The 14,444-nt window shown below is 36.4% G+C and overlaps 1 protein-coding gene across 2 annotated transcripts in view; it reads right to left on the reverse strand.

Annotated features, from left to right (window-relative positions):
* The window catches only part of SLC18A2 (solute carrier family 18 member A2), a 43,586-nt gene that overhangs the window by 15,916 nt on the left and 13,226 nt on the right, over nt 1–14,444 (reverse strand). For both annotated transcript variants that reach the window (XM_074233562.1, XM_074233563.1), the window contains 6 exons: nt 6,906–6,964; nt 5,810–5,893; nt 5,037–5,129; nt 3,880–3,969; nt 3,751–3,794; nt 3,611–3,671 (listed from right to left, as the gene is read on the reverse strand). In XM_074233562.1, coding sequence (XP_074089663.1) covers nt 3,611–3,671; nt 3,751–3,794; nt 3,880–3,969; nt 5,037–5,129; nt 5,810–5,893; nt 6,906–6,964 — 431 coding nt within the window. The remainder of the gene's footprint in view (nt 1–3,610; nt 3,672–3,750; nt 3,795–3,879; nt 3,970–5,036; nt 5,130–5,809; nt 5,894–6,905; nt 6,965–14,444) is intronic.

Here is a 14,444-nt window from a genome sequence, read left to right on the forward strand (position 1 = left end):
CTCATAGCTCTTCACCCAAGTCTTCCCTTTGAACTTATTCCATAGTACTTTGCATCATAATTATATTCACATACATGTCTTTTTCTTGACTAGATGATAAGCAAGACCTTGAGAGCAAATTCTATTTGATACATATTTTGATATCTCTGCAACTAACAGTGTGCATAGTAGATGCTTTATAAATATTTGTTGAACTAAACTGAGATGGAATGTAAGCTGAGCCTTGAAAAGTTCAGTCCTTTTGAATAACAGTAACTGTCTTCATCCAGATTCAGAACCATCAGCTAAAATTCCTTTTTTCCCACATACTTCTGAGAAAGAAAAAAAATGCTATCAGAGAGCCAGAATAGTATAGTGGATAGAGAGCCAGTCTCAGAGTCAGAGTCATACTGTTCAAATGTAAAAAATCTGTCTGTGTCCCATATTGACTGGGTGTCCCTGGTTAAGTCACCAAATGCCTTTTAAACTTTAAACAACTCTCTAAGACTTAAAGTTGAAGCAAAGATGATGATGTGCTTTGGTGGAGGGAATTTCCTCATCTTGGAGTTCTCTTGATCAATGATATAACAATTCCCATTTTTATCTCCTAAGATGATTCCAAGAATTCTTTTTTTTTCCTTTAAAGAGATATCCACAGTATATTTTTGATTGGTATATTGCAGATTAATCCCTTCTACTAGTCATGGAGGAAGAATCAACAATCAATAAACCTTAATTAAGTACCTAGTCCATGAGGCATAGGGACACAAAAAGCAGTGAAAACAGTCTTTGAACTCAAAAAACTTACAATATAATGAAAGGAAAGACATCAGATTGACTGTACTGGTGCCTCTGTAATGTTCAAAGAACAGAGGGAAAATTCTCAGTGTTTTGGGAAGAGCTCTTCTGGGAGATTGTTGGGCAAACACAGAATAAATAAAATGATAATAAATAATATAAGTAATCTTAGTGGTAAATGATTTGAAATTCTAATTCTTTGAAAAAGCGATGAATCTATTGGGTCTCTATGGTAACTCTCAGTGAATCAAAATATTCAATTAACCAGAATACCCTATTCATTCCCTAAACATGTGAAACAAATAGGAGCTTCCGGTACTATTATTTGAACCCAATTAGATGGGTAAAGACTATTGATTGCATCAGTCAGCCCTACCATCCACCCTCTGTTAGCTATACTTCAATCCTCATAGAACCAGATCAGCAAAGATTGCAGTATTTACATAATGAAGAAAGCAAAGGATTTTGTCATTCTTGTGACATTTAAAGGCCATCTGTACAAACAATACTTAAATATAAAAATATAACTGTATCTCCCTTCCCTTGACCATGTGGAAGCTACAGCACCTGGAGTTGTCAATAGTTTGACATTTAGTGCTGATTATCTTTTATTTTTTTCTTTCTATGACTAGAAGAAAGGGACAAATAATAATAGACAAGATCCAGAACACAAAAGTAGCAGGGTAACAACCTCCCCAGCAGCTGCTCAGGGTGCCCCCTTTCTCCTTAGAATTCTTCCTCCAATCTGTTCTGTTCCAACCTCAGTCAAGTTCACTGGGTCTCCCTATTGTGTCTAGCAAGGATTTTCCATGTTACACAAAGCATTCATTAGACTTCTGTCTTCACTACCTAGTGGAGGCTCCTGTGAGAAATGCAAATATTCCACTGCTCTATTCCACAGATGGAAAAAACAAGGTCCAGAAAACTTCCCTAATGTCCCCCAGAATATGTCTGTGGATAATTCTTGTTGCTGGTTTTCCCACAGAATAATCATTGTAATATAACCCTCATCCATGAACATCCTCATAAAAGCAAAGCCTTACTTCATATAGCTGATAATTAGTTTGTGGAACTCATTACCCACAAGAAGTGGTAATGACAGGAGAGCTAAATTAATTTTTAAAGGATTTGAACTAATTTAGGAATCTAGGAATGGCTATTGAGAAATTGGACAGTACTTTGAGGCTGAACTCCAGGAGGACAACTGGACTATATGGGACATAGCTTTTGTATCTCCTCTTGGCTTCAGGATTCTGGAAAGGCTGGATCATTACCTGATACAATAGGAGAGATTATATCAGACATCTAGTTACCTAAAGCACGAATTCACTCTATCTTTGATCATTCAACACAATCTGAAATCCATGATGGGGAACTCACTACTACCCAAAGGAATCATTTCATTTTTAACAGCAAGTTTTTTTTTTCTTATAATAAGCCCAAGTCTGTCTCCTTATATCTCCTTGCCCTACTTTTTGCTATATAAGATGATCAATCTATTTTTTTGGTCATACCTAGTACCAATAGACAGAAGTCAAATTTCAACCACAGAGAAAATGTGAATAAGAAAGATCTTGGGTGAAAAATTACTTAACTTACTTCTATTTATAGAAATCACAAAGTTCCCAAGTGGGGTTTTATTTTTCGTTTTAGTCTTTCTGTTTCAGAGGAACAAGGGAGCAACCTAATTTAACCCAATTCTACCTTTAAAAAGTCAACCTTTCTGTTGTTTCTCAGATATCTTATTTCTCTTACAAACTCACTGCTCTCATCATATCATTCAGCATATTCAGAGACTATGGTCTACCTTGGTTCAAATATGCCAAGATAAATTAGACTGACTAGCTAAGTTGTCTGTAGTTAGACTGACAGCTCATTTCCATAGACTTCAGGGGTAGGTATCAATGTCCTATGGCATAGAGGTATTAGATTCCTCAATCAGCAAAAGAAATGTGTGTGTGTGTGTGTGTGTGTGTGTGTCTTTAAAACCCTTATATGCTGGGGCAGCTAGGTGGTGCAGTGGATAGAGCACCAGCCCTGGAGTCAGGAGTACCTGGGTTCAAATCCAGTCTCAGACACTTAATAATTACCTAGCTGTGTGGCCTTGGGCAAGCCACTTAACTCCATTTGCCTTGCAAAAAACCCCCAACTAAAAACCCTTATATCCACTTACACATTTGTGGGATCCCTTAGTTAGAAAACAGATATCCTGGGCTAAGCTTCTGAGACATTTTAGGGTAGAAAATAATTTTTATGACATATAGTTATTTTTGTACACATACATATAAAACACACACACATCCACAAACACACACTTTTTTTGGACCATCCCCATAATTTCATTTAATATAACATATAATGGTTTTCCAAAAGTCTTAATGTAGTTTTAAAATTTTAAAGTTTTTAATATATATAATACATATAATATATACCTATATGTTTATATAGGTCATTATATATATGTATGTATACACACACACACACACACACACACACAAATTTTTCTCTCTCTGTCCCACTATCTCTTTTTTTGTCTTTGTCTCTCCATATATAATTAGATAAATTGATGTAGTTAAGGGAACTCCTAACACGTCCCTTAGATCTGCAATTGGAATTGCAATTCTAAGTGTTGCTTGGGGTCCTTCAGAGATCACATGGCTTGGCCATTGTCGCACAGCTACTCTCTATATGTCAGTTCTCTCTCTCTCCCTCTCTCTCTCTCTCTCCCTCTCTTTTTCACATACACACACACATACATGCACACACACATACATTTTTTTTGTAAAAGGTCTTTTTGTTAAGATGATGAATCATTCTGAAAAACACTAATTACCTGCAGCAATTAAGATGTAGGGATCCTTCAACAGAGTGAATAGTGAAGTTCCTTTCTGACTCTGCCAAAGAGAGAAGTTAGGGTTAAAAGAAGGCACCTTCCCAGTTGATCAGTGAAGAAGCTGTGGTAGCATTACTTACTTCTGGTTGAACCCTGGTTGGTTGGAAAACAAATAATTGAATAGCTGCAAAGAAAAAAAACAGCATCTTGAGAAAGTAAGTATTGAAGGGATCCCCAGCCCTGCAGTTGTTGCTATAGTCTCTACCAACCTCCATCCAGGAGAGTTAAAGCAGCCAGGACCAGGAAAGGAGCAGTCTTTCCCACAAATTCATACATCACACTTCCAAAGGGTGGTCCCACTATGAGAAAGAGAAATAAGAAAAGGAAGATTCCTAATCTCCATAGAGTAATTTAGCCATGTTGGGCACAGAATAGCCCCATCCATTTTTTTTAAATTTAAGGTATTCTAGCAATTGATTTTTTCTGTCAATCATATTGACAATTGCAAAAACTGTCAACAGTTTTAAAAGCCTAACCTGAAAGAGATGGACAGTCAGAGAGAGTCAGTATCTCAGTTATTAGACTAGGTCAGTGTACTTGGAAAACACAAGAGATATTTGAAAGGGAATATGACTCCCTTTGAAGTCAATAAGGGTATGCCATTTAGATTTCTAAACTCAAAGGAGAAGAGAGGAAGTTAAAGAATTTGAACACACACACACACACACACACACACACACACACACACACACACACACACAGACACACCCCTTCCTATCACCCTTGCCCCAAACAGGCAAACCCTTCCAGATGAGGAGGGGAGAGGAAGGGGAATAAGAATTATAATGTCAATATGAGTTACATCTTCTGGGTCACACCAGTCAGTTCTTGTTAGGGGGGGATGTCTCATTTTCCACTTTATAAGGAAATTACCATTAGCTTGCTAGTAAGCATCAGTGGCTGAGCAACAAAGGGATGACCCAAAGGAACAATATTTTATTTTCATGACAGACCTTTCCAGGGGAGATTTACTTCCCAATCAGTCAGGAAAAGGGATTTCTCTGTCTTCCACTTTATAGCCTAAAATACTCCCCCCATTTTCTGTCCTTCAACCTCTATTCAAATGGTGATTCTTCTGGGGAAGCTCATATGTATTAAGAGCCTATCCAAAAAAAAAGATCCTATTCAGCTTTGATTTCACCTTGGTCCTGGAATCTTGGACTCAGGGGAATGTGTAGCCAGCCAGTCCTGGTCCAGTGACCCCTCTCTGGGGTAAGGCTGTTGAGAAGAGATCATACCTCTAGTGAAAATGATTAAGGCAGCTCCATGATTATCAGAGAAAGAGGGAAGGGAAGGAACTGCTCCATACACTCCATTCAAGCAAGCATTTTCACTTAGGTCATTTAATTTTTTTAGTTGTACCAACCTAGTACTCCCAAAGCGAGTCCTCCCAAGGCAATTCCTATGGCATTGCCTCTCTCTTCATCATCTGTGTAAACGCTGGCCAGCATACCCATCCCTAAATAAAAACATTTAAATCAATGCAATGTAATAAAGGGAATTATGTTCTTATTTAGTCACCATACTCTGTGTATGACATCTTTGCTTTTCTCTGTAAACTCACTGTAACCCAGTGAAGTGTCTAGGACATAGTCTTAAGAGCTTAATAAATGCTTGTTGACTGATTGGTTTATTTACTGATTTGGTACATTTGCATAGAATAAGTCAGAAAGAATGCTATGCTGAGGGTCAGAAGACCTCAGTTTGAATTATGACTCTATCAATTGCTCCCTATGTGACCTTTCTGTAAAATGAAGAGTGTGACCTACATGACCTTCAAGGATTAATAAGTAAGTCAACAAGAATTTATGAAGGATTTACGAAAATCCCCTGCCAACTTTACATCTTTAATTCTCTATGGTCCTGTTTTTTTCTCTTTATGCTGAAGTCAGTCAAGATCTGAGGTCTTTTAGAAATAGTCCAATGAATTTAGTCCTTGAGATCCAACAGTCTTCCTTTTGGCAACAGGCTGGACAGAATAGGTCTTAGATACCGCATATCTAAAGTCATAATAAATTAGGTTGTTCCTCCCTAATTAAGTAAGTAGAAATTGGGATCATGAGGGTCACTGAGAGAGAGTGGTAGGTAGGTCTTGAACACATGTAGCTCATTAAATTAAGTGGATGTTTTCATACTCACCAGCTACAGAAGAGCAGGAAGAACCCACTCCTTGCAGGGATCTTGCTATGAGGAGTAATGTGTAATTCCTAGAAAAAGCAAACACTGCCAAGAGAACAGAGGGGAGGCACAAAATAAACCAATTCAAGTCTCATTGCAGTGGGAATTAAAGCACTCTAAATCGGGATAATTTCTCAAAGTGCTGAATTAACATGATGGTATCATTCTTGATTCTAATAACATTTGTCATTTGCTTGCATTTAGATATTGATTTTCTTCTGCAATTGCTAAGTCTATGAAGGAGTTCTTAACCTAGAGTCCATGAATTTTTTAAAAAAATAACTATTTCAATAAAATTGGTTTCCTTTGGAATTCTACGTATTTTATTTTATTCATTAAAAATATTCTGAGAAAGGGTCCTTAGGCTTCACCAGACTGCCAAAGGGGTTCATGGCACACCAAGAAGGGATGCTGGGATTTCTGTAGCCCAGGCTGAAGTCCTTCCCCTCAAATCCTATCCCTGATTACTTACAAGTTGGTAACAATAATACCCTGAGAATTTAGTAGCCAACATTTTTACAGCAGTAATGTATGCTCTAATAAGATTAACTCCTATTGACTTAGTGTTTACAAAACACATTTCCTCCCCATGACAACCCAGGGAGGTGGGTGGTATGAGTCTTCTGATCCCCGATTTCATTTGGACAAGGATCCTCAATTTCAAGGAGGTGAAATGACATTCACTGTGAACACACAGAAAAATGTCAACCCAGGGCTCCTGGTCCTGAGCCCCACATGCTTTCTGGAATCATATTTTATATCCTCAGAGAGTTGGCTGCCCAGGAACTCTTTTATGGAATCAATGAGTGGTTGGGGACTAAAATTCCTTCAGTATCATCTCCATTCTTCTGAGTTTCTGACTGAGCTGGCAGTTAGCATGAGACCAGCTATTGTGGTATAAGGGCCAATTAACAGCTCAATGTGTGAGGGATGGAAAGAAATTGGAAGGAGGAGTGGTCATTTATTTCCAGGGCCCCTGCTCTTACAAAATTTCTTCATTCAGCCCAATCTCTGATATTTAACCTCTTAATTCAGGATACTGAAATCATGTACTTACTGACTGTAGAGACAAACATTATACAGAATCCTGCAAACATCGGAATCTGGTAACCTATTCTGTAAAACAAAACCAACAGAAACAAGTCAGGACTGTCCTCAGTTGTGTTCTTTGGATGAAGGTGAGGAGAAGAGGATGGGAGAGAGGAGAAGGGAATTAATTGTTGATTATTTTTAAAGTATTTGATTCATTAGAGGAAAACACAGATATTAAAAACTCATCTCCAACAAGGTATCTCCCACACGTGTTAAAGTCATATAAGACTCCTTGATAGATGTAACTCATTCATTCCCTCTGGTTGATTTTCTTTTGGATGAAGGGAAGGAAAAGTATTCATAGTAAGATACCTGTTATTTCCCATCTGAACTTTCCATGTTTAATTGTCTTCAAAAATAAATTCATTCATATGTGACTAATGTTCTTTGGCATAAATGTAAAGTAATGATTGCTTCAGTAGAAGGTAAACTTTCTGATGGCAAGAGCTGATTTCTTTTTTACCTTTGTATTTCCAGCAACATAACAAGGCATTTAATAACATTTTTGTTGATGGAAGTCCATCAGATGTGGAAGTGGCTAACCACTCTGGTACTTGAGTAGGAAGGAATATTACTATTAAAAAAAGAAATAATAGACATGAAAAATTCAGATAAACATGAAAAGACTTATATGAACTTATATGATACAGAATAAAGTAAGTAAAACAATATGTATAATGACCATAACAATGTTAATAGAAAAAACAGACATTAAAATACCAGGAAGTTGAATTGCACAATGACTGCAATGATAATAAAGACAGCATAGACTTAAAAAAATAAACACAATGACTACCATGATGTTATTAGAAAGAAGATAACCATATAAAACCCCACTGAAATCTTTTCAATTGTAGGAAACAAGCTTGTTCCTAAAGAAGATGTAAAAATAATTGATTATCTTTCCCTTTATTTCCTATGATGGGATGTAGTAGAAAAAAAGCAGTAAGTTGAGAACCAGACGTACCTATGTTCTTGTCCTAACTCTGTTACTGACTAGAGGAGAGACGTTAAGCAAATCACTTCCTTGAATCTCCATTTCCTCATGAGGTAAATGAGTGGGTTCAACTACATGATGCATGAGTTGTTTTCCAAGTTCTGGTGATCTGTGATGATTGATTACAATTTTATAGATAAGGAAACTGAGGCAAGAGAAAATGATGTATGATAGGGGTCTAAAAATATTTTCCATTGTACCGTTTCCTCTTAATTCCATTCTTACTATTCTGCATATTACAAAAATAGACTATCAAAAATACAGCATGGGGGCGGCTAGGTGGCGCAGTGGATAGAGCACCAGCCCTGGAGTCAGGAGAACCTGAGTTCAAATCTGGCCTCAGACACTTAATAATGACCTAGTTGTGTGGCCTTGGGCAAGCCACTTAATTTGCCTTGCAAAAACCTAAAAAATGAAAAAAAAAAAGAAAAATACGTGTATCTATGTTAACATAACGATATACTCAGATATGTGTGTATGTGTGTGCAGGCACAGGTATATGTATTATGTTTAAGTAAGGAACAATGATGCTATTTGATGCATTAAAAAACCCACGTGACCAGGCATTATTTTCCAGTTTATCTGTGTCCTGATCATAGTATCTTGCACAGAGAAAATATTTAATAATGCTTAATCATAAACTTAGAGCTAGAAGGAACCTTAGAAGACCATCAAATCAGATACAGTCATTTTACTGATAAAGAAGCTAGAGCACAACAAGGTTAAGTGACCTGCCAGAGTCAAATAGCTAGCAAGTATCTGAGACAGGATTTGAACTGAACTCTTTCTGGCTTAAAGTCCATTTGTGCTGTCCACTACTGTGCTGCTTCTCTACACCTTAAATGAATCAACCATGTAAAGTGGGAGAATACCTTTCTCTTAGTTATTTATATTCTATTTTTGAAATGTCAAATTGCCCTCCCCAACATGACCCATAATTCTCCATTTTTACTAAACCTGCTCCTTATAGTACTTGGAACTTCTCTTTAACTGCATACCATCACCCTTCTCTGCTTGCCATCATTCTACATTCTTTAAATGCACCCAATTTCATTCACTGAAGCCCTCATTGCTCCCCACCAACTGAAAATGATCCCCCATTTCTGCTTTCAGAGTTCTCTTTGTTTCCTTTTCTTCACTTAGCATTTGCTACTTTTTCTTATCCAAGCAGTCTTCTCTCCATTACTGGATTGTACACTACTTGAGGGCAGAGATGATGACTTCCTTATCGTTGAAGGTCTGAGATTAGGCTTTGCCAATAGTTAATGTTTAATAAATGTTTATTGAATCTAATTCCCCTTGGGAATGGTACCTTGTACTTTCAAATGGCTACTGGCTTTACTGAATTAGGAGGTAATTTGATATAATGGAAAAACCCCTGAATCTGGAGTTAGAGGCTGGATTAAAATGTCAATTTTGCTGCCTACTACCTGCATGCCCTTGGAGACATTTCCAACTCTCTATGCCTTGATTTCCTCATCTGTAAAATGAGGAGGTTAATCTAGATTATCTCCAAGGTCCAACCCCCTTTACTCCCAGCTACATGTCTGCAATCCTATTACTGGATTGAATTTTCTGTCTCTCAGTCTCTGTCTCTCTGTCTCCCCCCCCAACCCCCACCCCACCCTGCCTCTCTCTGTCTCTCTCATCCTTCTGTTCTCTATAGCCCTGGCAGAGTAGACCTTATAGTATTAACATTGTATAGAATGGAGGCAAAAACAACAAAGGACTTAAGATACATCTCTTCATTCTAATGTCCAGAGCTGCTTTTCTAGAAGCCAACTGTGACTTGGTGATTAAACATTTTTTTGTTTAGCCTTATCTTTTTTCCATGGATTCAATTAAATTTAGCAAAAATGTATGGAATATATCTTGAAAAAATAATAAAATTCATGTATTGGAATAAAAGGTCAAGACTCTCAAGGGAAATAATGAAAGAAGTGAGGAAGTAGGAAGCCTAACAATACCAGATCTCAGACAGTATTACAAGGTAATAATCATCAAAATGATTTGATATTGGTTAAGAAACAGATGAGACTATCAGTGGAACAGATTAGACCTACCCTACGAAAGTAACACTGTCTGATAAAAAGTACTGTGACAGAAAGCAATCTGGTAGAAACTGGTTTATGGACCAATATCTCAAGCCATACACTAAGGAAAAGTTCAAATTGCTACATGACTTGGAAATAAAAGATGACTTTATAAATGAATGAGAGAAACAAGGAAGAAATTACTGTCAGATCCATGGATAGAGGGGGAGCTCCTAACCAAACAGGGAATAAAGAAGATCACAGAGAAGAAAACAAACAATTTTTATTACATAAAATTAGAATGCCTTTTCTTGAACACACACACACACACAGACACAAACGAGCACAGTTAAAATGAGCAGGGAAAAAGGTTGGGAAAAATATCTGTGTATCATATTTCCCTGCTAAGTATGTCTTTCAAGAATATATAAAGGATGGAGGAAATATATAGAAATAGAGGAAAGCTAGGTGGTGTAGTGGATAAATAGAGCACTGACCCTGAAGTCAAGAGGAACTGAGTTCAAATCTGACCTCAGACACTTAATAATTGCCTAGCTGTGTGACCTTGGGCATATCACTCAAATCCCATTGCCTTAGATAAATAAAAGAATTTAAAAATCTATAGGAATGAGAATCAATCTCCAATTGATAAATGGCAAAAGAATATGAACCAAATTGCTTTCTAAGTAAAAAATCAAAGATACCAATAGCCGTATGAAAAAAAAGTTCCACATCACTAATAATTAAAGAAATGCAACTTAACTCTTGAGGTCCTACTTCATACACCTCAGACATACTTTTTGATTCATTATAGTCTCATATCTCAGAGATGAAAGATGTATAATACCCATGTGTATAAAAATATAGAGCTCTTTTTGTAGTGATAAGAACTTGAAACTAAGTAGATGCCCATCAACTGGGGAACAGTTGAACAAGTTATGGTATATGAATGAAAGTAATACTATTGTACTATGAGAAATGATGAAGGAAACAGTTTCAGAGAACACCTGAGAACTTTTGTATGAAATGATGCAGACTGAATTGAGCAGAAGTAGAAAAGTAATTTATAAAACAACATAAATGTACGCAATTCTGAAAATCTATTTTTTATGTTGCTCAGTCATTTAAGATTCATTATGAGCCCATTTGGAGTTTTCTTGGCAGTTGCTAGAGTAGTTGTACATTTCCTTTTCCAACTCATTTTACAGATTGGGAAACTGAAGCAAATGGTTCAGTGAATTTCCAGATCACTCATCTATTAAATGTTTGAGACTAGATTTGAACTTATGAAGATGAATCTTCTTGGTTCTGGACCTTGCACAACCTAGCTGCCCCACTGAAAGCCTTAAGAATGCTGATTAATGCCATCACCATTCCAGAAGGCAGGTGATGAAGCATGTTACCCACCTTCCTAGCAGAGAGGAAACAGAGACAGGTTGTACACTGAGGCATATATTTGTTGTTGTTCAGTCATTTCAGTTGGGTTTGATTCTTCATGATTCAAATTTTGGGGAGTTTGGGGCAAAGATATAGGAGTGTTACCATTTCTTTCTCTGATTCACTTTACAGATCAAGAAACGGAGGCAAACAGGTTTGTCCAAAGTCACATAGAGAGTAAGTGTCTGAGGCCAAATTTTAACCCAGGAAAATGAGTCTTCTGAGACCAGGTCTGGCACTCTAGCCATCTAGATTCTTGTTTTATTTGATTTCTTTCTTGTTACAAACATCTTCCCTTCCCTCCCCAATGGGATAGTGGGTGGACAGGAGGAAGAAAAATAGTTTTTAATCGAAAAAAATAAATTTAATAAAATATCTCCCTCCCTCATCTTCAATATTTGTCGACTGTATACAAGACTCCAGGCTGCCTCTGTGGTGACAAAGAAGTGTGAAGATTACCAGTGGTTGGATCCAATAGTTCAGTAAAGACATGCAGGGTGGATCAGAGACTAGAGAATGCCTTTATACAGTATACTCCCATCTGACTAGGCTATGTTGCAAGAATGGTTGGATATATGAGGACTGAAATGCCTCTGGCTCCATAGAACAAGATAAACTTTTCATTCCTTTCAGCATCCTGCTTAGAAAATTCAGTGACTGGAGTGCTAATAGAATTTTCAGAACTATTGGAATTGGTGGTATAATTTCAATTCCACTAATACTTTATTTTGGTTGTTTAAACCCTTTCAACCCCTAAAGCATTTTTCATTTCTGTAACCAAATGAAACATCTGTACTCCCCAAAGTAAGCTAAAGTCTGAGGGATAGCACTGGTTTCAGAAAGGATAATATTCACCATCACAGAATAGTTTATTTCTTTTTTTTCAAAAGATTTCCAATAATCTAACTTTGGCTCTACCATCTGTTGATTGTCCATCTGTATTTCAGCATCAGTAATGCTGGTTGACCACACTTTGAGGTTTTGATTGTGTTCCCTAATGTGGGAAGTCTCTCTCTCTCTGTCTCTCTCTGTCTCTCTCTCTCTACACACACACACACACACACACACAAGTGTGTGTGTGTATATATATAATCCATCTATCTATCTATCTATCTATGTATATATATATATATATATAATATATCAGGGCTGGTCATCACATATATATATTCCCCAATTGATAAATGGTCAAAGGAAATGAAAAGACAATTCTCAGATAAAGAAATTAAAGTTATCTACAATCATACAAAAATTCTCTAAATCATTGTTGATTAGAAAAATGAAAATTAAAGCAACCTTACATCTATCAAATTGACCAATATGATTTAAAAGAAAGAATGATCAATTTTGGAGGGGGTATGGGTAAATGGAACACTAATGCACTATTGTTGGAGTTGTAAAGTGATCCATCATTTCTGGAGAGCAATTTGGAATTGCACCCAAAGGAAAATAAAACCATACATATCCTTTGATCCAGCAATGCCACTACTAGTTCTGTATCCCAAAGAAATCGTGAAAAAGGGTACAAAAACATGTACAACAATATAGCAACTTTTTTGTAGTGGCAAAGAATTGGAAATTGAGCAGATGCCCATCAATTAGGGAATGACTGAACAAATTGTGGTATTTAAATGTGATGGAATACTATTATTTTATAAGAAATCATGAGGGACAGGTCCTCAGAACAAACAGCCTGGAAAGACTTGCATGAATTAATACTGAGTGAAGGGAGCAGAAGCACGAGAACATTATACACATTAACAGCAACATGGGGTGATGACTAGCCCTGATGGATTTGTTCATTTCAGCAGCACAATAATCAAAGATAATTCTAAAAGACTTGTGATGGAAAATAAGAGAAGAGAAGAAATTGTGGAGTTCAAAAGCAAACCAAAGTTTACTATCTTCAATTTTTAAAAGTTGTCATGGGTAATATGTTTTGTTTTTGTATCTAATATTTTTTGTTTTGATTTGATTTTTCTTTCATCACATGATTAATATGAATCTATGTTTAGTATGGTTCAACATGCAGAACTTAGATTGTTCTGTCAGGGAGGAGGGGGGAGGGAAAGGAGGGAGGGAGAAAATGTAAACCTCAAAGCCTTGCAAAAAATGATTGTTGAAAACTTCCACTGCATGTAGTTGGAAAAATAAATAAATAATACATTTAAACATTTTTTTCATTTAAGGCAATGGGGTTAAGTGGCTTGCCCAAGGCCACACAGGTAATTATTAAGCATCTGAGTTTGGATTTGAACTCAGATACTCATGACTCCAGGGCTGGTGCTCTATCCACTGTACCACCTATCTGCCCCTTAAAAAATATTTTTAAAAAAAATCTCTTTTCTCTCCCTTATTCATATCCTTTTCTGGGAACTCTTTAGTTTCTTTTGCTTAATTTGTAGTTGGTAATATGTGCCTTTGGTATATGGACCCCTTTGAAGTTTATGACCAATTCTCAGAATAATGTTTTTAAAGTCATAAAATAAGATACATAGACTAACAAATAAAACTAATTAGAATAAAAAGTTATAGAAATAATTTAAAAAACAAGATCATAAATCCTAGATTAGGAATGAATTTCTTTCTTATATTTTGGCTCTGTAATGGACATCCACCAGTTGGCAGTGAGCACTTTTGTTTCCATTATTATGTGGCATTTAATTTTAGTAATCAGAGGGTTGTCAAACAAAATTCTCTACCTTTGTGTCTTTCAAATAACTGTGTCTTATTTTAAAATATGCAAGGGAGACATCTTATCAATGGAGAGCTTTTAAGGCAACATTTTGCTCTCTTGAATAAAATGTCTTTTCATTATCTCTTTATCTTTCATCAATTGCATGTCTAAAAACACTGTTTGCCACAGAATTTCAATTGTATAGAAACCTATTTGCTTCTTTCCTATACCCTCATCAAGTATGCCATTGTGTAGATTATTCTCAAAAAAAATTTTGGATGCATGTTAGCATATTTTTTCCAGAACTTTGGCATCCTCCCTTATTTCAGATACTTTGGGAATTGATCTCTCAATCCTTTC

Source organism: Macrotis lagotis, chromosome 4 (genome assembly GCF_037893015.1).
Source record: "Macrotis lagotis isolate mMagLag1 chromosome 4, bilby.v1.9.chrom.fasta, whole genome shotgun sequence".
Lineage (NCBI taxonomy): Eukaryota > Metazoa > Chordata > Mammalia > Peramelemorphia > Peramelidae > Macrotis > Macrotis lagotis.